The sequence below is a fragment of the Diadema setosum genome, chromosome 21 (genome assembly GCF_964275005.1).
Source record: "Diadema setosum chromosome 21, eeDiaSeto1, whole genome shotgun sequence".
Lineage (NCBI taxonomy): Eukaryota > Metazoa > Echinodermata > Echinoidea > Diadematoida > Diadematidae > Diadema > Diadema setosum.
Window position 1 is genome coordinate 19,920,830 of NC_092705.1, and position 23,848 is coordinate 19,944,677.

At 38.4% G+C, this 23,848-nt stretch overlaps 1 protein-coding gene across 2 annotated transcripts in view; it reads right to left on the minus strand.

Moving 5' to 3' along the window:
* Positions 1-23,848, minus strand: part of LOC140244697 (GTPase-activating protein skywalker-like) — a 46,091-nt gene that overhangs the window by 5,476 nt on the left and 16,767 nt on the right. For both annotated transcript variants that reach the window (XM_072324314.1, XM_072324312.1), the window contains 7 exons: positions 21,844-22,154; positions 16,193-16,291; positions 15,238-15,328; positions 5,413-5,498; positions 1,859-2,029; positions 1,376-1,534; positions 292-554 (listed from right to left, as the gene is read on the minus strand). In XM_072324314.1, coding sequence (XP_072180415.1) covers positions 292-554; positions 1,376-1,534; positions 1,859-2,029; positions 5,413-5,498; positions 15,238-15,328; positions 16,193-16,291; positions 21,844-22,154 — 1,180 coding nt within the window. The remainder of the gene's footprint in view (positions 1-291; positions 555-1,375; positions 1,535-1,858; positions 2,030-5,412; positions 5,499-15,237; positions 15,329-16,192; positions 16,292-21,843; positions 22,155-23,848) is intronic.

Genomic DNA, 23,848 nt, shown 5'->3' on the forward strand with positions numbered 1-23,848 from the left:
GTTATTTAGAGCTAGTTTTCATGGCGAAGAATGGTTATGACATCACACTTTAATACTGTACAAGCTGAAATTTTAGCGGTGGTTTTATTTTCGCGAATTTCGCGAATCGCCTTTGAACCGCGAAAATAACAACACGCGAAAATAACAACGTGTGAACAGATAAGCACAGTTCGACCTCGCAACCGCGAAATTAACAACACCTGAAAATGTTCTCCTAGTAGCAATTCGCGAAAATATCTGTACGCGAAAATTTCAGCTCGTACAGTAATCCATAGACTTGGTGATACTCACCCTCCTCCTACTGCTATCAGAGTAGGCGTGGCTCTCATGAACATTTCACTCATTCTCCTCTTCATGTCCTCCTTGCCCTCCTCCACGTCCCCCTCCTCCTCCTCCTTGTCCTCTTTTCCTGGGGCGTTGATCCCTACCCATGGGTACTTCTTCTCCTCTGGGGCCAGGCTAAAGAGGAAGCTCTCTCCTGTACCAAAGTAGATTCCTTTGTGGTCCTCATCATTCCTCGTACTCCAGCTTGCTGATAGGTATGCACCGAAAATCTGCAATGAACATGTTTGTAAATTAGCAATGTAACATATCGAAAATTTAGAATTTTGGAGAAAAAAACCAACAATAAATACTAACATTTCATCCATGTTTTCTTTTTTTCTTTTTTTTTTTCTCTCTCTCTCTCTCTTTGAGTACATCATTCACAATGTGGGAAAAATGCAATTAAATGATTCTTGAGACATATTTTTATCAAATCTCAGCGAAGTACAGTGCAAGTTCAATTTGTAAACAAATTCCAGTCTTCTATTGAGTAAAATAAAACCAAACAATTGTCCTTTGGAGACTAGTCGTAGTTCACATGAAGAGGGTAAATGAAAGCAGATGAAGAGGTGCAAATGTCACATGTAGGGAAAATTTCAGTGACCTTTGCTCTTTGCCCTTGAGGGACTTTTTTCCTAAAAGTATGATACACTGAACGATATTGAGACATAGACAAAGAATGGAGCTGGTATCACTCATGATGCCCACTGCCTTATCAAACTTCTCATGGAGTCCAACTACTGTATGCACCATATATTTTGCAAGGCTTTTACTTTTGTGAAATTCTGGAGTCAGGTGCTATTCGCAAATTTAGCAATACACCAAATTATCTGACCTGATCTGGACAAAAGTGCAACATACATGAATACATTTCTCTGTTTACAACTCTATTCAACAATTGTGAATTTTACCACTCACAAACAAGTCGAGAAGTCCCAATTCGCAACAACAACAACAAAAAAGACCCGTAAATATATTATGGTGTGTACAGTAATCTGCACATTGGGGCCATCCTCTAGGCTACTGGTAGGATGATAGAGGTCCACGTTACCTCTTGGTCTGACGTCTTGATGAGGAGGATGGTAGGTTCACAGTACTCGCAGCGAGTGTAGAACGTGGTGAGGGAGAATCCATGCTCCTGAGTGGTGAATACGAGACTTGGCTGGTAGACACTGAACCTGCTTGGGATCCATCCCCACAATGTGTGTAGCTACAGAACAGACACAAATGGCATACGTACAACTTTACTACTAAGTTTTCCATTATGAATCCACAAGGTAACATTTGCAAACTTTTACTTATAACTTCAATAACTTCATATAATAACAGCCATGATATACCAGCCTCATTGTATCAGTTATGTTATACAAGTCATGGTATACCAGTCATGTTATACCAGGTTCGTTATGCTATATCAGTCATGTTATACCAGTCATACTGTACCAATCATGTAACACGGGGCATATTATACCAGTCATGTTGTTTACAAGTCATATTACAACAGTTATCATGAATCAGCCATCTGTGTACTAACCTGCTGATGAGATATAACAGAAGACTTGATTGGAGTCAGCTTAGAAAGGGCATCATTTTGTCTCTGTGTGTTTCTTCTGGAGGGAGAATTATCCTCTCTTAGCTGCTGTTTGTGCTTTGTCTGGTATGCTCCAATCACTGACCTGGACAGGCCTCGGAACTGGAAACCTTCCTGAGGAGGACACAGGGGAGATCCGTTGTATGAAGAACAGAAGAATTTTTCATCATTTTATACACTGTAGAAGTGGACATTTTTGTGGTGTTGACATTTTTGTGCATTTCGCGCAACCAGAAACTAGCGTGAAAATAAAAGCACAAAAATATTTCTGCTGGCCGTATGTTCCAGTAGTTGATGTCTTGATTCTGCGGAATTAAAAACATGCGGAACTCTTCTTGCCCGGCCGAGCGTGAAAAAACTAAGTCGCGTGAAAAATATCCACTTTTACAGTATATATTTTAGCTTTGTAATCTGTAGGAATGCTTACTGTGACGACGCTGTACATAAAAAATCAAGTTAATACAAGTGGGAAGAAGTGGACTCTGATGCTATCACATTCTTGACATTAGCTGTGGTGAAGTGGGATTGTGTCAAGATCAAAGATGAAACTAGAAATGTCGCTTTGGCGACTGGTATGCCTCCGCCATAATGCATGATTTTCCCAATAGGTCTAGATAGTACATGTGGACAATGTGTGATTACATTTTCACAAAATTGGCAAAATATTGAAATGACAAGTTTGTCACAAATGTCTTGAATGTTCACCTTCCTTGACCTAGGTTTAATTGGATGAATAGGAGAGCATGTATCTAGGGATTTAAGGACTTTAACTTGACTTTGACCCATTCATACATTTAGGCATTGAGTAATTTTCAAGGTACAGGTGTGGAGAAAAAGTGCAATTTCTGAATTGAATAGTAAATTGTTACCATTTTCATCTGGCCCTTGACCCTAAAATTCATAAGATAATCACTTTCAGGTAGAACATGCATAATATGTACTAAGTTTCAAGATAACTTGAGCCACTTCGAGATATGGAGGAAAAAGTTAGTTCAGCACTTTCACTTGATCTTTGACCTTTTGACCTTTGAGGCAAAAAAAGAAGAAAAAAAAAACTTTCCAGAGAATTTCTATTAGGTTACACATGCATACACCAAGTGTAAAAAAATAATAACCCTGCTGGCATTGCAAAAATATGAGGGAAATAGTAAAATTTTGAAGTGTTGCACTTGACCTTTGACCCCTGACCTTTGACCCCATGAACCCTACATTCTCTAGATAATCACTTCCAGTCAGTACATGTATATACTATGTTCCATGAAGATACCTTGAACAATTTTCCAAGGCACGGAGAAAAAAAAGAAGTTTTGATATTTTTACTTGACCTTTTGACCTTTGACCTTTGACCTCATGACCCAAACTTTCACCAGAGAATCTTAATTGGGTAATACATGTATACACTAAGTTTCAAGAAAATATCTTCAAGCATTCAATAGATATGGTGAAAATAGTGAAATTTCATGTATTTGACCCTGACCTTTTGACCTTTGACCTTTGACCTCATGACGCAAACTTTCACTAGAGAATCTTAATTGGGTAATACATGTATACACTAAGTTTCAAGAAAATATCTTCAGGCATTCAATAGATATGGTGGAAATAGTGAAATTTTATGTATTTGACCTTGACCTTTTGACCTTTGACCTTGAGCATGTGCACCCAAAAGTTGATAGGCACAACTTCACCCCCTAATACACATACATGCCAAGTTTCATTAGGATACCTCAACAGATTTTGATAGTTACCTTGTCCACAAAATTCATTACGGACGGACGGAAGGACGGACGGACGGACGGACGGACGGACGGACGGACGGACAACCCGAAAACATAATGCCTCCGGCACCACTTCGTGGCGGAGGCATAAAAATTACAAAGAAAATCTTAATGACATGCATGATGGTATACTATATTCACATAGAACAGTTTACATGTTCTACTGGACAAGGAATTGATAGTTGAAAAATGCACAGTGACATGGTCCTAAGCAGCCCAGCCTCAAGGTCCCCTGGTGGACATTTACCTTTCCCTACCCCTAGGGATGATTCCTCCCAAATATGATCAGAATCAATTTCAGGGAAAATGACAACAGGGTTAATCTGATCAATGGGGCCACTCTGGAAATGCCATGAAAACTGCCCTCTTTCACCTACATACAATAGGCATCTATTCCTAATATCACAAGAGTGTGTTGTACTTGATCTAAAGAGGATGTTATCTTTCACCAGTGCTGTGGTAGTGTGTAGAATTTAAATAAAGCTTGCACAACACAACATCTATGGATGATCCTCTTCCATTTTTGTCAGTTTTTTCATTAATATTAGCTTCCTCCGACAATATGTCAAATGGTACAACCTGTATGCAAAACTTGTGGATCCAGCAAAGAAAAGATGATGTTTCACATCCTGACAGATGTAGCCCTGGGCCTAGTCCTGGGCATAAATAATTTCAGTTATCTGTATCTTCTGCCCCTATGAACAATTAATGATAAGAATGGCAAAAATCTGATCTCATTATGCAAAATAAAGAAAAGATTGAAATTTTAAGTTCATCCCTTGGGCCTTGGGTAATACCAAGCTGGGATAAACCATCGATTACCACTGCCACGAGCAGCTTAATTACTCTATCTCTGAAAGGATATAAATATGATGCCACTTCAACAGTTGTAACACCTCTAGATCTACAAACCTTTGCCACCTAAATCATTTGAGCACCTTTGTATCACCTATTCCTAGAATCAATTCCTGCCAAATTTCCAAAATTCTAATCATGCATGATCAAAATATTAACTTAATTGTTCTGGTCCTACTCCAACATGTTCTAACATGTTCAAATATGTTAGCTCTAAATGATCAAAATGATAATTACTGTAATCATATCTGCAAGATAGTAAAACCACAAACCTCAAAGCAATCAACAGGGGAAAAAAATTGATAAGTCATTCCTAAACAAATATAAATAATACTTTTTATACAAAATAAATTATAATGTGATGTTACGTGACTGCAATAGATCATCTCACAAAATAAGAGGAAGGAGTTGAAGGACAATTTTGACAAAAAGGGTCAATCTTATTGAAGAGGGTCATTTATTGGTGGACAGGGATTGGTTGATAGGTTGAGTCATAAGTCAATTTGACCAGACATGGTAGACATGGTGGGTTACAGTTGGACAGGCTCAGCCCCAGCTGGAGTTATTCTAGGGTTGTGAGGTCAGTGACTGGTCAAGAGGTCACTCATAGATGAAGAGATTCATTCCTTGTAACCAAGATTAGTACATAATGGACAGGTGAGTAGAGCAAGGTCACGCTGGCAACAAATTGAACTCACTTCAAGAAAGTTACACAACCAAAAAAAAAAAAAAAAAAAAAAAAAAAAACCCACCTCAGGACTATGAGCATTTTCAAAGTATTTTATACTAATTTCCATTCCTCTTTTCAGCAAATAAGACAGGTGAAATGCAAGTCTTCAATGGTGGTGTCACTGTTTACAAACTCACAGCAAGAAGGGCATTGGGAGACTCAGGGATGCTTTTGACAAATTGGTGGATGGATGTTACTATGTCCTCTTGTGCTGGTGATGAACCTGTGGTAGACAGATGCAAATATAAACCCAAAACAGGAGTATGAATCTTTGATTAGACATCCATTATACTCTAGATACAGAAAAGACATAGAAGGGTTCAAGGTATCTAGAATGTAGAAACTGAGATCCATGAGGCCTGACCTTCATTCTTTCTACCTCTATACAATATCATATCACACCACTTTCACTTCTGACAAAATAATTGCAAGAAAGAACAAATGCTTAAATAGACATCCATACTGTATGTATAAACTTTGAAAACAAACTTACAGTATTTGCAACTTTTTTTTTTCTTTTGCTGTTATTCAAGTTTGCAAGTTCCTACTGGTTTTCGAATTTGAATTACTTACATCATGTACTTTTATCTTCTACTCTTTTTTCACCAACTTACATTTTATGTGACATCAATACATGTGCAGCCATTCCTACATTGTACCATCATGGTTTGACCTGATTAACTTCACTGCACATCCACAGTATCAGTAGTATCAAGCTTGGTCAGTGTGTGGCAGCTAGATACATACACGCTACACTTCCGCAATTAAATCTTTACAGCTGCAACCATGACCATGTGTAGCTGCACATGTATTATCATTTGGTTTTCAATAAATATTGCACTGCTGTTATGTAGGATCTGCAGCATACACAATATAAGCAATTATTACCTATAAAAGGTCCTTTTACTGGGCAATTGCAGTTGGTATTTGATTGGTCAGGAAACCACCAGTTTCCAACGGGCAATATTAGTGGGTATTTTTCTTCTTCCTGGTTTCGCCATTAACTTTACATGTTAAAACTCCGGTCAATCACCAAGAGAAAATATATATGCATTAACATATGTTGCACGCACTCAACAGTTACAAGCGTGTACTTTTGTCACTCATTTTTATAAATAACTTTAACTGATCTGTTTCGCGTACGTACACGCATACGGGGTCGGGCTAACTCGGCCCACGGGACATCTCGTCCCACCCGTCGAGGGTGGGCCGAGTTGTCCCACTCGTTGGTATCGATAGTGATCGTGAGCGCTCGTCTGTCTTTGAGTTTATTTCGTCTTTATGACGTCTTTTCTAACCGTAATTTTCATGGAATTGTGCTCAGTGGTTTCTGTAAAGAATATTTGCCAACTTTTGGGGGATACAACGACGTAAAAATGAAATTTCAGACGTTTTTATCGCGGTTTGCGATCCCCATAGGTTCACGTTCATTTCGCGCGGTGGGCTAACTCGGCCCAGCTAAGTTTTAGCTGTTGTTTTGTCAGTAAATCTCCGTAAAAATATCAATTTTATCATGTATGAAGGTGTATTCAGGGTTCCTTCAACTAATCTCATCTTCGAGGGAATTCAATTTTGCACATGTTTGGTGAAATGTTGGATATTTGTTCGCATGATTTCATCTTTGCCGTATCCGCACCGCACCGGTCTCGCCACCAGCAGCTCGCTCACGCATATCACTGTGGCAGAGCTGAGCAGCGCCATGCCCATGCCCACTCTCGGCGAGGCACGGGGTAGTCTGGGCTCCGTCCCCTTTTCCTTGGTGCGACCAAGAGAGGGCGCAAATTTTCAGATTGCGATAATCGAGAGACTGCGCGCCCAGTTCTCGGCGTATCGCAATCCTCGGTTGTCACGCCCTCATACGGCTTGTCGCGTACAATCACGGCTACGAGTAAAAGAGTCCAGAAGCTAGACTAGGCACGGGGCGGCGCGGGGCACCCGCGCGAACGGCACAGAGGGAGCAGCCAGCCACTCCGTACCCGTATCCCCAGTAGAGAAGAAATCAAATTATGTAGCAGATCATTCGATGTGAACTACATGAAGGTCATTATATGCATTTGATTTTAACTGTTAAATGTTTTTTGGCTGTTGTTGTTGCTGATTTTATGTATAGATCTGCGTTCTACTCAAAAGTTATTTCTGTCCAATTTGTTACCTTTTTTCTTAATAAAAACAAACAAGCAAAAGTCAAGGGGTGAGTCTGTTTATGGGCATTACCGTGGAAATTAATAAATTGTTTGATATCCAGTGGTCAGTTATTTGACGTGTAGATATGGATGGTTTGGTTGAATGGTTGATATCATGAAACCGGTAATGAAAATGTACTGTAGTGCTAGCTAGATTGGCCTGTTTATGATTGTAGGGCCTACCTTTTGTGTGTACTTTCAAAAATAAAAAGGAATTGTTTTTGTTTTGATGACATTGCCATTTTTGCCATTAATTTACCCTAATTCAAGAGAAAAATCCTCTGCCACCTGTACCTGCACGATAATGGCCAACCGCCAAGTTCTTTTTCTTTTTTGTAATTTCCTTTTTATATATGTACTGTATATACAGTGTAAATCTCTCTCTCCCTTAACCGCAGCAGCGACCCCATATGGACAAATACGTACCGTTACTGTGTTACAGCGCCCCGCGACGGGGTTATCTCTCCCTCTACTGTACTGTATCTATGTTATGTATATACTGTGATGATCTATTGAACCAAACTTGGACTTAAACATATCTTAATCTTTTCCATGCCTTATCCCTATTATATGTGTTGAATCTTTTACATTTTTATTTATTTGTACAAAACAAGGCTGATTATAAAATTCTCAAATCCTTGCTTGTCCTGCACTCATACTGTTGAATTTATGCACATTTTTTTTTTTTTTTTTTTAAACAAGCAGCAAAGATGAATAGCTTCTCAAATGGTCTTCCTTCTCAAGCACGGTACTCAAAGTGTTACATAATTTGCAGTCATGCAGGGTCACAAAAGAAACATTACAACATGCACTGGTAGGCATCCGTAAGGTCACGCATATAAGCTCTCATCTTCCTTCACAAAAGAATCTGTTGTTTTGTGGCCATTGCATCCTTTCGACTGTTGCCCTGCCTGCCCTTGATTACAATGTACCGGTACTGCTCTTTCCAAGACTGCAAGATCACAGCAAATGTTGAATAATATTAATGTGAGCATGTAAAGTATGTTTTGTTTTGTTTTGTTTTGTCATTTTAACATCTATTACTTTATTATTTCCTCTCTATTTTTTTTTTTCTTGAATAACAGAACATTCTCATTTGACTTGAAATAATACTTTTATTTTTAATTATCACATTACCAAGTATCATCTGTGTACAAAGCTTTCTTTCCACAACTGCATTGTAAAGTTCTGTATTTTTTAATGATTCTTCGTCTGGCTCTATAGATCGCCTACTGCCAATATTTCCGCTTCCTTTCCCCGTCTCTCTTTCACTCTTCCATCAACCCATTCTTTTCTTATGCGTGATCAATGTGTTTGTCAAGTGTCAAATGAGATTTGATTTGAAACACTGCATACTTCATGTGAATTGCACACCAGTATTTTTTTTTCCGAATTCATATTTACATAGAACAACTAGTGTGTGCATATCTACACTGATGTTCAATGTAGACAAATTTGATATCTTTAATAAAAAAGAAAGTCTCAAGTAGCGCTGTACTATGGATTAAAAAACATATGTGACAAAAACATCATTTTTTTTTTTAGAGTCATCACACTTCATCATCAGTGAATAGTGTGCATTCATAAAATGTGAATTCAATTCCACATTTTATAGTGTGTTATAACGGTAATACAACATTTGTTCCTGTGACCTTGTAACAATTGCTCTGGTGTATCATTTTCTCCAAGGACTTGGGATCAAGGTTAGGATTGTGATAGGAGTAGGGTTAGAGTAATGCTCCTTCGTAGAATTTTTGTTTGGTTTAGCATGCAGAATTTCAAGTGAACAATTGTTGCAGGAGCAAATGTCATGAAACCATTACGACACTGACTTCAGTCCTACTTCAGTTAAGAGGTCTACTTCAGTCGATAGTTTGCTTTCTTCTAGATTTTCACCTCTTGACCTACCTGTAAAACATACATGTAGTTTACCAGATAGTTGCCAATTGATGAACTCTGCCCCAGGTGAGGTGCATCGCAGGAAATGAGATTATTGTACATATGTCAATCCAGATACACTTCATGAAATGTTGCATTATTGTAACACTCATTTCGGTGTCCAACATTATGCTCAGTCACTCCGCAAAACCAGACAATGTCCTCTCAAAACTGAATATTCACTATAGCTGTAGGGGCTGAAGAAAGCAGATCTGTTCTCGGTCAGTTCCTGTGGTAGACTCTTTCTTAATTCTACCCACTTACTTTTTCCAGGGTAGTTAATTTACATATTAAAATCATAAGATAGACAAATCAACCAAAAACGAAAGGAGGAAAGTAGTTTCACCTGAGGACCGAAGGAACCGATGGAAAATAAAGGTAGGGCCTACAGGTGATCACAACGTGAAGTTGAACATGAATGGAAACAGATCAAAAGAGTTTGAGGACGTAGGTGTGGAGGTGAGTGGAGAGAATTAGGTTGTGTGGAAAACTAAATGTGGATAATTCATTAGGGGTATGTCTGAAAAGTAAACTACAAATATGGAAAGCTACACAAAACAACAACAAACCAAAGCTACACAAAAAATTAGTTTCTGGTCACATTAATGCTCTGACATTATTGTTAGGTGTTTTGTTGATCTTTTTTGTATAGGTTTTCCACTGATTGCAATACAGTATAAGACAAATAACCATAAATCAAAATGATTACAAATAGTCAAAATAAGAATTACAGTAAAGATTAAAAAAAAGAGCAGCTTACAAGATTGAGGCATGGCCATGGAGACTTTGCAAAACATATAAGGGACTGAAAGGATATCCAAAGCACACCAGAGACAGCCCCACAAACCAACAGGAACTTACTCCATAGCTACACAGTGTAGAAGCCAGATCCCATTTATTATGAAGTTGGAGGTACCGGGTACACATCAGTGTTTTGTTGATTTTTGCTCTATGAATTTGCACATGGATAGCTATGTAAACATTAGTCCTGCATGCTTCAAGTCATAAACATAATTTACATAAACTTAACATATCTAAATTAACTAATAGGACCAATATCCAACATGTCAGAAGGATGCATATCACCTTCCATGTATACCCGAAACAATTTACGCAAAAAACAAAACAAAACAAAACAAAAAATCCATTGTGTATTATGTTCACCATGGGCCTAGTTATTGGAATGAACTTCCCGATATGCTGCACCGCACCACCTTCTTTCAAACATACTCTTACAGTCTTAGGCTGCGTTCACATAGGAGTATACTATTCGGGTATACGGTGCTCGTTTTCGAGGGCACACAAATATAGCTTGAATCGAACGACAGGATTTCCCAACACCGGTTCACATAAGAGGGCACTATTCGAAAATGCCGAATAGCATAGAATAGTATAGTGGGAATCGTGCTTGTTCGATTTTCGAACAGCGTATACCATTTCTCGTTTATGAAATGATGACGATTTTGGTCTTAATTTGCCCTTTAGCAAAAATAAGCATGTAGACTGACATTCTGATGCAGTTTAGAAATTTTTAATAAGATTGCTGGGATGGTTGTGTACGAGGAAGAAATCCGGATGGTGCAGGTGATGGTGTACTGGGTCGACTTGACGGCGCATAGCAAATAGCGAATACCATATACCGAATACTTCTATGTGAACGCAGCCTTAGGCTGCGTTCCCATAGAAGTATTCGGTATTCGCTATTCGCTATTCGGGCACCGAGTACACCATCACCCGCACCGTCAACTCACCATCCCATGCAGTGAGGATTTCTTCCTCCTACATCCCAGCAAATCTTATCAACAATTTCTAAACTGCATCAGAATGTCAGTCTACATGCTTATTTTTGCTAAAGGGCAAATCCAGACCAAAAGTGTCATTATTTCATAAACGAGAGACAGTATACGCTGCAAGAAAATCGAACAAGCTCGATTCCCACTTTGCTATACTTTTTCGCAGCTATTCGGTACTTTCGAATAGTGCCCTCCTATGTGAACCGGTGTGAGGAAATCCTATCGTTCGATTCAAGCTATTCGCGTGCCCTCGAAAAACGAGCCCGAATACCCGAATAGTATACTTCTATGTGAACGCAGCCCTGAAGCAACATCTTATTAGCAGCTACGGCACGCAAGTGCATACCGGGTACCTGGTAGTAAACTTGTTGCTTTTTTCCCTTGTCTATTCTTCTACTCCGGAGGGATCCTAACCAGGAATGCAGGTATTGATCAGCCTCCCTGTTACATTCCACAAGTCCTTCATTATTGTACCTGATTTCAGAATTCTTGTACGTGGCAGCTTGCCGGTTACCATGGTCACACAGTCTGGTTCTCAGTAGGAGCCTTGCTGGAATGCGACTCCTGATGAGCTTATTCTCCATGTATAAGTTGCAGCTGAACAAACTTGCTGGTATGTATAGGCCCCATCATATTTCTAGTACCATAGCCCAATTCTAAACTCACCTTCGACTTCATGCTGAGACAGACTGCTGTACATTTTTATTTTGTCTGTACTATTTTCATGAGAAATATGAAAATACATGTAAATTGAAATTGAAATTGAGAGTAACAGGAATGGAAGAGACCAACTAAAATGTAAAAACCCAACTCACTATGACTACAAATGAAAATAAACTGGACGAAGGTGTCAACAAGCTGAGGTGAGAACTTATTTCTTCTTTTTCTATGTCACTGTCGAACATCCCAATGTAGTGGCCGACTGGACAAGGGAAGTTAAGTTCGGACTACCGAACTTAATATGGAATGTTAAACAAAAGAGTAGGTGTGGTGTGAAAGGGATGAACACATGAATGGGAAAGGAATGAGGGCGATAAAAAGAAACAGCATACAGGTCAATGAGAATGTGTGTCAACCTATGAACCTATACAATTACAAACTGAACAAAATATAATGATCTGAGATTGAAAAGAATGAAATAGCCAAGAAGCTCAACAAATTCAAGTTTGCTGTCTTACCGTGGGCCTACATAATAGCAGGCCATCATAATACAATTTTAGGCGCAGGTAAGAAAAAAATGTGAAATATTAGCAAATGTTAAGCTTTGTCGAAAGTTATAGGTGTTACAAAAAAAAAAAAAAAAATCCCACTTTTGATCTTTAATGCAATGTAGTTCCAAAACTAGTACTACATTACAATCTCAGAGCTTACCTGGTCATATTTTCCCCTACCAGGCCCTACTACTACTTGCAGTACATTGTATCCATCCTGCACAAGTCTGCATACAATTCAATACCACAGAGTTTACTGGTCTATCCTGCCAGAGAAGTAATACCTGGTACTTGGGCATAAAAGAAAGAAAGAACATACATGTACTAATGTAAAATTAATTTCAGGGCCAATAGTATTCATTGTTAGTAGCAAGGTGCAGTCTATATGACAATTCAATGATAAAGTGATAAGTTAGGTTGCTACATAGATGTACTTCGATCACAATGTAATTTACTATTGCTTTATCTGCTGCTTTCGTTACAAGGTTATATATTCCATTCATTTCAGTACTGGTATAACAGTATTTCTTCAAATTCATGAAATTCTTCCGTCGAGATGTTTTTTAATGCAAGTGATTGACAAATTGCCCTACATCGATGTAATAATTATCTCTATAAATCATCATATTTACATAAACATTTATATCGATGTACGTGTAGGGCAATTTGTCAATCATTAGCAGTAACAACAGTATTTCTGTTAGCAATTATAGTACATAGAATAAATATCACTTTGAAAACAGACTTCACCATAGTACTAGTAAATCATTTCAGACACAAAAAAGTGACATTTTCACATATTAAAACTCGTATTATTTCACAAATGTTACATATTGGTAAATTAAGGAGCAGTGTCCCAACATAGCGAATAGTGTCATCCGAGTCACGTGATAATTGCCAACAATACAGCATGCATCCAAATCGTTATTTTATGTGTGTGTTGTGTGTGTGTGTGTTTTTTTTTTTAATTCAGTATCAATCATTAATAATAATAATAACGCTGATGCTGGGGGATAGACAGAAAAACAGCAAAATGACAACTGCAAACTGCATGAGGTTGGAATACATATTATTGAGTCATCCTGGAAAAAAAAAATATCAGAAAAAAATAAAAGACAAAAAAAAAAATCAGAAAAAAAAGAGAGTCAAGCAACCCCCTATATGCCCAGCCTTTAGCAGAAACCCTTGCCCTTTCACCTTGGCATTGGCTGGCGGTAGCACACCAGCTCAGCCCAATTCACGCGACGTTGCAGCAAAACACAGTTGAGTTGAAACAAGTTGCTCCCTCTCTAGCTCTCAGCTCAAAGTTCAAGACAATGGATAGGAAAATGCCAACTGACTAGACCTAGGCACCACTACTGCATAGAATTTAGTACTCACGCGAGAAAATTGGGAAGTGCAGCAAATGAGGCCTTTTCCTCCAATTTCAACCACCGCCCGTATCCGTAGCGACGTTTACGGAGTGGCTGGCTGCTCCCTCTGTGCAGTTCGCGCGGGTACCCCGCGCCGCCCCGTGCCTCGCCGAGAGTGGGCATGGGCATGGCGCTGCTCAGCTCTGCCACAGTGATATGCGTGAGCGAGCTGCTGGTGGCGAGACCGGTGCGGTGCGGATACGGCAAAGATGAAATCATGCGAACAAATATCCAACATTTCACCAAACATGTGCAAAATTGAATTCCCTCGAAGATGAGATTAGTTGAAGGAACCCTGAATACACCTTCATAAATGATAAAATTGATATTTTTACGGAGATTTACTGACAAAACAACAGCTAAAACTTAGCTGGGCCGAGTTAGCCCACCGCGCGAAATGAACGTGAACCTATGGGGATCGCGAACCGCGATAAAAACGTCTGAAATTTCATTTTTACGTCGTTGTATCCCCCAAAAGTTGGCAAATATTCTTTACAGAAACCACTGAGCACAATTCCATAAAAGTTACGGTTAAAAAAGACGTCACAAAGACAAAATAACCTCAAACACAGACAAGCGCTCACGATCACTATCGATACCAACGGGTGGGACAACTCGGCCCACCCTCGACGGGTGGGACGAGTTGTCCCGTGGGCCGAGTTAGCCCGGATCCACGCATACGTACGTACACATGGTGACTGTGACTGTGCGGCTTCTCAATCGTCTTTCATGGAAAATGACTGCCATTTCTGTGCTGAATTGAGAATCTGTGTGGACCACATCTATTGACTTTCGAGGTGCTGTCAGTATTAGAAAAATACTGTACGGTCTTTTCTTGTGCAATGAAATAAGATTTCGCACTCGGTGAAAGACGAGGCGCACTTTGTAGTCAGATATGTTGGTGATGATCTACAGGTATTAAGTCAAATGTGGATAGATCTATATTATAGTGTGTTCACATACAGCAGGCCTTGGCCTATTTTCCTAATTTACTTGGGGGATAGGTAATGATTATGATATTGACTGGCCTTTCTTGAAGGAGATCCAAAAAAATATTGCCCGCACTGAAATCGTATTGCCCCCTCTTTGACTCGGGTAATATGCTTTCAGTTTGGGCAATATTTTCTGGTATCTCCCTCAAGGCCAGTCAATATTATATCATAATGTCAACTGGCTACTTTAGATAAGAAATAAGGTGACATAATCTATTCTCCCTCCTCCCCGGAATATTGACAACCAAGATGCATTAGTAAAATAAAATAAGATGTTTAGAAGTCTCTGTAGTGAACTCATGTAGCAATGCTTATATTTATCCCTGATTGCACACCAACATTTCTAACCTCAAGCTTGCAGCTACAATGCTTCTAGATTTCTGCCATTTAATGAGCAGGAGTGGCTGGGCTCATCACTGACATTTTGTCTCACCTTTGTGTTTCTTGTAGAGCTTGAGGATTGCTAGACCCACCCTGTAGAAAATCTTGAGTCCTTCAGACAGGTAGCAGTCCATGACACGGATCTTGGCGGGGAAGAATGTGCAGATTTTAAAACAGAGTTTAGTAATGGAGGTCAGAAGGACCTGGTAGAGATTTGTCTGGAAATAATTTGACTCATGAAATCACTTGCATGGAGTTTTAAAACCAGAGTGAAGTAACAGATGTTAGTATCAACTGCTCACTCCTCCAAAAGCCTACCCACTATTAAAGGACATATGAGATGGCCCTCCTTTCAAGTAGAAAACAACAAACACAAAAAACACACACATAAACTAACAACCAAAACAAAATAATGTGTATAAAATTAATCAGACTCAAAACATAGTCACTTCCTTTTCTTTAAACAATATTTCATTTTCAGGATGATCAGAAGGTGCAATGTAATTCAGTCTAAGAAAACTTGTCACATCTACATCATCTACGTTGGTACACAGCAAAGTCCAAGTCTGGACATGATGCAATGGAATACAATGGTATTCAGTCAGGGTGACAGTGGATGATTGCCAATGTTCTACCTTTCTGATGCTGGTTAGTCTAGAGATAAGTTAACATAATTGCATTGGTTTTGAATTTTAATTTGATACAACTGGTTTTATGACATCAAGGTATCATGACACCTGAAAGGTTTTGAGTTGGATCACCATGGATGAGGGGAAGGCATGTGAGCTGAGTGATTAACCCATTCAGGACGGGCTGATTTTGCTATGACAAGCATTTCCCATAGACACTTGCCCAAGTATACTTGGGACTCGTCCTCAACATGTTAGCTGTTGAGGACAGGCTGAATTTACTATGACACGCATTTCCCATAGACACTTGCCCGAGTATACTTGGGACTCGTCCTCAGCGGGTTAAGGTACAAGGTGTATAACATGAAAGAGACTCACGAGATGGGAGAAAGGCAAGTCTTCCAGAATCCACCACACCCAGTCTTTGTAGATCTCTGCCACATCTCCTTGCCTTGCCACAAACTTGTGAGCTGAAGACTGTAAGAACAATCAATGGATATAATATGTTGACTGCTAGGTCAAGTGACAGGTGGTACATACATGTATCTCCTATATCTTCCATATAATGTGTCTCTCCATGTCTGTTTGAATGTGGGACACAGACAAATACACATTTTATGTCAATACTAAGTGCAAATGTCCATTTTATACATAGAGCAATGAAATTGTTTCCATAGCCTTATTGTACATGTATTATGACATACCAGTACATATTACCGGCTGAGAACCAGAAGGGTGCCATCGCGTTCTAAGATTGGAGCATAAATGAAAATGAAATAATCAATTTTTATAAAATAGAGAAATGGTTTATTAAATTAAAAAGGGGTATATTTATAACCTTTTTTTCCAAATACATGGTAAAATGAGGCCCTTATGGTTCTAATTTTTAACATTTTACTAAAAATGAATATCATTTTAAGTTGACATCACACTGTCCGCTGAGAACCAGAAGGGCGCTATCACGTTCTAAGTTAGAGTATAAATGACAATGAAACAATCATTTCTTTATGAAATAAAGAATTATTCAATTTTCAATTTATGTGTATAGGCATTTTCCAAATATATGGCAAAATAATGCCCTTGTGGTTCTAATCTTTAACATTTTACTAAAAATGAATATCATTTAAAGTTGACACTATAATGTAGAGGAGATCAAGCTGTACAACAGGATTCCAATAACTCAATACCCCCAAAATTGCAATAAGGCCCTTCTGGTTCTCAGCTGAGGAAATACTAATTGACAAGAGGACAGTTCAGGAACTAATTGATGGCAGATCAATACTGTTGTGACCAATAGGTGACTGAATATTGTAACTGATGGACTGAATAACAAATGAAATAAAAATCGATGAGGCTTTTTATAAGTCTACCAATAACATTTAGCTGCAACTCGAACAGTGCCATGTATAGTAAAGCAACATTCCACATTCCAACCATCTTGCAAATGAAGTGCATAACTTGGAACTAGTCAACATTCCGTATTCAAAATTTGTTGCTACTCACAGGTCTGCAAATGGCATCATATACAATGTATATGACGCTGCATTTTCAAGCAGACACAAGACACCTTCATAGGGTATTTATGTGGTTGGTTTAATACTTTTTGACCGTGATATATTGGATAACAACCATGTTAGTAAAGGGTGTAACATATATGTAATTCTCACACCTGCTCAACATATGGTGTATAGTCACAGTGCTACATCAGAGCCAACCTTGAAGTTAATTTGATGTTGGACAGCAAGGCAAATTAGCTATGGCTCATTAAAACAGGACTGTACATAGGAAACTGTAAGATGGGCAAACAATAGCTTCCCTTTGACAGAAAAGATGAACTCGTTAAGAAAATAATCAAACTTTCCTGTTTTGCAGGCAGTTTCTCATGACTGGTAAATTAGTGTGAGTCTCAGTAAGAAGAATAGGCTTTCAGGTCTGGTCTACATGTGCCTTACCTTACTAAAATCATTAGTACTACATAAAGGGGAGGGGAAGAGAACTTAAAAAACACGATAGTAAATTCAAAGAGCTCATTTTCATGTGCTCAGATACTGCATACATTCATGTAAGAAGTTGATAATATGTGAAATTTGCATTGTCTACACAATGTCCCAAAAATGGTGTGAGCAGATGGTGAATTTGGCAAGTATTGTGAGGAAATGAAATTCCACTGGAGCCATTGAGAAGGTCAGACAAAGATTTCATATTGAAGGGACTGAGCGGGTGGAGACATATTCACAGCAGCTCTGAAAAACACTTTAGGCTACAAGGGGAATGAGAACTGCAAATTTCTCAAGATATTGTTTGTCAATTCGTGAAGGTACCAATACAGTGGCGGATCCAGGAGGGGGCGCACTGGGTGTGCCCCCTTTAATTTTTTTTTTTTTTTTGAGTATAAGAATTATAAAGAAACAATGAAGGGGGTGTGTGCACCCCCCCCCCTTTTTGTTCCTTTTCTTTTTTAAGAATTCATCCTTGTCAGCCGATTGTATTGTTTACCATTAGGAGCAGTGATTTAAAAAATGTTCGAGTTATCACATTTGATGCATACATTTTTGTATGTGCAGGTCAGTTTTATCACAAAACATCCTACCATATCAAAATTTTGCAGTGAAGCCTAAAATATAAGGAGATATCATTATTTTTCAGAGTAAACCGTCACTGTAGACAGTTTAGTCTAGAAACAATTTTATTGTAACTATGTTCACATTTTGTACATTTAAGAATACTTAACATTGATTATTCTCATTAAATTTTTACATTGGTTGTTTCTATCTCTAACGGACATTTTAGAACTATTTTGAAGCACAAAAGCTGGATTTTGTTTCATCTGCAAATGATAAATAATGCTTTTAATGCTATACCACCTATAATAAACAAAGACATGGATGTCATCAGATGACTTTGGTGTTTTGTGTGTGTGTGTTTGTGTGTGTGTGTGTGTGTGTGTGTGTGTGTGTGTGTGTGTGTGTGTGTGTGTGTGTGTGTGTGTATGTGTGCTGGAAAGCAATGAGGATACCAGGAGAGAGGACAGTGCACAAATCAAGACTGGTACAGTAATGGGGATACCTTCAATCCTCTCTAAAATGGACAGAATTGATGTGTTGACTTCCACAATCTTACAAAAACATCTGCTGGGCTATTGCAATTGTTTGGAAAGCGGAACCTTGCACACATCATGCTGCAGAAAATTAGATTTCATAATAGTCTGCACAATGCAATACGCTTTCTTTAAAATAGCTGATCAAAGCAAGAAACATCCTTTACTCTGCATAATAATTTTGAAAAGTTTTGTGTTGCTTGAAGGTTTGAAATGTTTGTAAACACACAAAGATGGAAAAAGGATGAAATCGTCGGCTGAGAATGAGAAGGGTGTTAAGTTGTCTCGAACACTATGGGTTTAGTGACAACTTAATGCCCTTATCATTCTCAACAGATGAAATGTGAGTACATGTGCATGATGCTCATTTGCTTGATCAAATACACACCAGTATTTGAATTGGATGCATGAAATTGCTTACACATATTTTTATTTTCTATTTTTTACCATATTCCCTATACTCCATTACTTGCTGTCAAAACAAAAACAAAAAAAATTATCATGCTATGATCTAGAAAGATCTCTAAAATCATCACAAAATCCCTTCAAACTCAAACAGAAGTAGATCTGATGACAAAGATGTTCTCAAACCCTTTTATCAGGAACATTCTTGAATCCTACTGCAGTGGACCGATTTATCATATTATGTGACATTAAAATTATCATCGTTGTGTGAGAATATTTTCATCATTGCTCAAAACTGGCCTGATTCCTTTACCTATCAGGAGAATACACAAGCTCACTACTTTCTCCCGTTCGTATTATGTGGTACTGTACCATTGAAAATGACTCTTTCTAATTTGCACTATCTGGGAGGGGTATATAATATTATTGTCATTTAAGCTTTAGTAGCATTCACCTCAAATCTCTTATGGAAGACCTCATTACCTCTGCCAAGGAAAGAGGAGGTATTAAGTGATCATCCGTTTTGGTTTGTCTGTTTGCAAAATAACTCAAAAACTTGAGAACGGATTTGCATGAAACTTGCAGGAAAAGTTGATAATAACACAAGGAACAGATGATTACATTATGGTAGTGTTCCCGGGTTATTTACGGATTTTAGAATTTTTTTAAATATCTTTTTGCAGATAGGGTCAATGAACTTGGGAGTTGGAGCTTCATGTATTTAAGGTTTGCATACGCGCTCTGAAGCACATGCTCTGCTTGGGCGAGGCGCTGCATAGCTGGAAGATGATGACATAAACCAAAAGCTTCTATATTAGGAAATTGGAGGATTTTCAGCATGCATCTGGGTGGAAATGAGCTGCTTGGCGGAGATCTGTGCTCTACGAGTGCTTTTCTAGTTATATTTGGAACACAATGACTTTTATTTCTACTCCGTCAACAAGTATTAAAGCATCGTTGCACATGCTATAAAAGCATACCAACACTGATGTCAACACTTTCACCTCCAGGAAGACAGATCATTATCTGGTCTTCTCTCTTGTTTGCTTTTGTAAACCAGTTTCAGTTTCCATTAAGTGACTAGAGTCTGTAACTTCATGTAGTGACACATCCCACTAAGCATTTATCCTCTACTATAGTAAGCTACTATGAGAAGTACATACATGTAGATGGACAAGCACATGTTATGTTTCCTCTTTCCTAAAGAAAACAACATTTCCGACATTGTATGCTCAGGCTCATGTGTCTTTGAATGAAAATAAACAAGATTATATAACAGGGCAATTTTTGTGGATGAATACAATGAAGTGTTCTTAAGATGGGAAAAATGAAACTAGAGATGAGTAACAGCAGACCTGCTTTCAAAAGTATTATTCACTCCTGGTACTAGTATTCTATGATCTTCATCTCTCTCTCTATCTCTCTGTGACTATATGTGCATGTACTGTATGTATTAAAGCTTGTGTTGTGAGTCTGTGAAAGGAGTGTGTATGTGTGTATGCATATATGCACATAAGCCTGAAGATACATCCTTTTCGGCAAAATGCCAGCTACTTGTACCCACAACCCAAGACTTTCAGTGCTAATGACATCAAAGCTTACAGATAGGTCTTTTAGTGCTGCAGTTTTTCTGTCTGCACAACTTCACCATTCCCTGTCATGTCTTTCTTTCCTTTGTCATTTGCAATCTCTGCAATGATACCACGTTAAAGGAAAACTGCCTTTCACAGAATAATTTTCCTGGTGTTGCATCACAATTTGCTGTGTGTTTGTATTTTTTTTTAATATGACTGCTATACAAAATTTCACATTTTTTTTTTACATTTTTTCTTTTTTCTTTTTACATAGGACTGTACAGAACTTTGTTAGAAGTAACATTGATCAAAACTGTTAATCAAATTTGAGAAGTAAAATTATTCCTTGCCTTTATTCTGTGCACTAGAGTCAAAACAAACCAAACTGCTTCCTCTCCATGGTTGGTGACATCAATTTAGTCATTAAAACAGCTGAATAGCAGTACACAAACAGGTTTTTAGAAGCAAAAAGCTCTTTCTGCAAATGACGCAAGATTTCACTGAACGTCTGATCTTCCACTGCTTGCTTGAAAGTGGCACAGGCACTGGGCTAGTAAGACCCTGGCTATACTGTATGTCACAGTATCTAAGGATCAAGTGCATTACAAGAAATTGTATGAATGCTTTCTCTGCAAATAGTAGAGGGTTTTAACCATACTGTATGTACTATTAAGATCTGGTGAATGGTCAACTGATTTTTTTGTTTTGTTTTTTGTTTTTATACTGTCTTTATTATCATACCAAAAAAAGAGAGATATCAAATACAAATCTGAATTTGAATTCTGTTCATATATCCTCATCATAATAAAGTTATCTGCAATGTAAACAATGACTGTAAGTGTTGATGCCCCCTTGACTTATTTGTATGGTGTATTCAACGTGTTTGAAAAGCCTTTCTTGTGTGCATGCATCATGTTGTGATGTCTGAGATCTTAAATTCAGTGTCTACTTACTGCAAACCTTGAAGCCAACTTCTCAAAGCTCATTCGGAAGGATTCATAGCCAACCCAGGAGATCTCCAGGAACTTGTAGCGAGTGCTTCCCAGCAGGGCAGATAGGCAATCAAAGGTGTCCTCGGGACTCATGTAGTGTAGCAACATGCTGGCCACTGGTGCAAGGAGAGGGCAGTATAAGATGTCGGGACGCGTGTCGGCAAAGACGCACAAGAGACGGTTCAGTCTCATCTGGCCTTCGGACAGAAGGGCATAGCAGGCTGTAGGGTGGTCTGGATCAACGAAGCTTGGCAGCGTCGTGGATGACTGACCTGGAATCATATCGAGCAACATTAGAAGGGCATATCTTTAAACTTTGTGGCAAAAAATGATCTCAAAGTACCTTGGTATGACTTTTTCCCCCCTGTAATTTTAATACCAGATTTGAATTTGACACAGTGAAGCCTGATACTGTATCTGACATCAATGAAGAATTTTATCAATCTCACCGATAAAATTCTATTTGATACAAGATTGAGAGACACTCATTGTTTTCATCTTTATGACTCATTCAATTTTTCTCACCACAACTACAAGAATTGTGAATAGGAACATATACAGTGATCCAACTGGTCCCCTGTACTGATTTGCTGTATTACAAATAACCAACCACAACTCTCGTGCAAGGTTTATTGGTGTCTCTCTGCACAATAGGAAATATCATTGAAATGATTTGTAATAGATCATCAAAGGCCCCAGAAGACATTAGCTAGGGTGGAAAAAAAAAAACAGATTGCAAGAAGAGATACAGAACTTTATATTTCATGCACAAAAAACAAAAAATACATGTCAGAATATTTTATGAGTACAAGAAATCACACATTTCACTTGGTTGTATGAAGACAACCTGAAAATACCTAATAAAGATCATAGGCACTAGACTGGCATAACTTCTAATTTTTCTTTGTGATTGTCCATATCATGGATTAAACCTTTCCATGCAGATATAAAAAAATGTATGTTATGTATGCAGATTCCATGTCATTTTGAGTGACAAAAGTGAATTCATTTGTGTGTGTGTGGGCAAATGTACATGTATGGGTGTGTGTGTGTATGTGTGTAAGGTATAGGTTGTATGCTGCTGCTCAAATTAACTCTCAGAAGAGGGATATACACAATACACAAATTACAATTATATAAGGCCTCTAATGTCAACTTGCATGCATATAATATCAGCTCTCATCACTGCTTATATGAACCTGCCTGAACAGCTTGCAATTACTGCCTCCCAGTGGCAAAAAAGTCACCTCCCTTAATTGTCGTCTAATTGCCCTGACAGGAAAATAGCAACATCCAATTTGAAAGCTTGCTAGTGGAGCGTTCTCTCTGACAATGATAGCCTACCCTTACAGCTAGTAAATTACTGCGGCCTGCGCAGATACACCAACATTATGTTTCTTGTTATCTACCTCATTTAAACTATAAATCGGCTCAATGATGTAAAGAGGCACTCCATGGCTCTCTGGGTATGAACACTTGTCAAAGGTTGATGCAAGTTACAGGCTACGTGCGTGGGCTGTACAGGAAGAAATGGGGCTAGGCTTTATCACATGGAAACATGTAAACATACATGTTAAAGCCATTATGAGCAAAAAATAACTGATGTGAGAAAGTGCCCTACATTCTGTGTAGTCGAGAAGAAATGTTCTGTGAAGACAGACTAATAGATAACATGCTGCACACAACCATGGTAGTCAGCCCTTTAGTAGTGACAGGTTCTAGTTAAATATTTCAGATTTATCCCATGCTTTTGAATACTCAAATCATTACTTTAAGCATGTTGTAGGTTCTGGATATTAAAAATCTATATTCTTAAGCAGCATCAAGAGATGACAAGATATGTTGATGGTCACTAACATTCTACAGAGCACCAAGAACCCTTGTCCAGTTTATGGAGGTTTAAACAGGAAGTATATAACCTGCCATATAATCAACATGGGAACAGTCCATTTACAAACCAGATTTT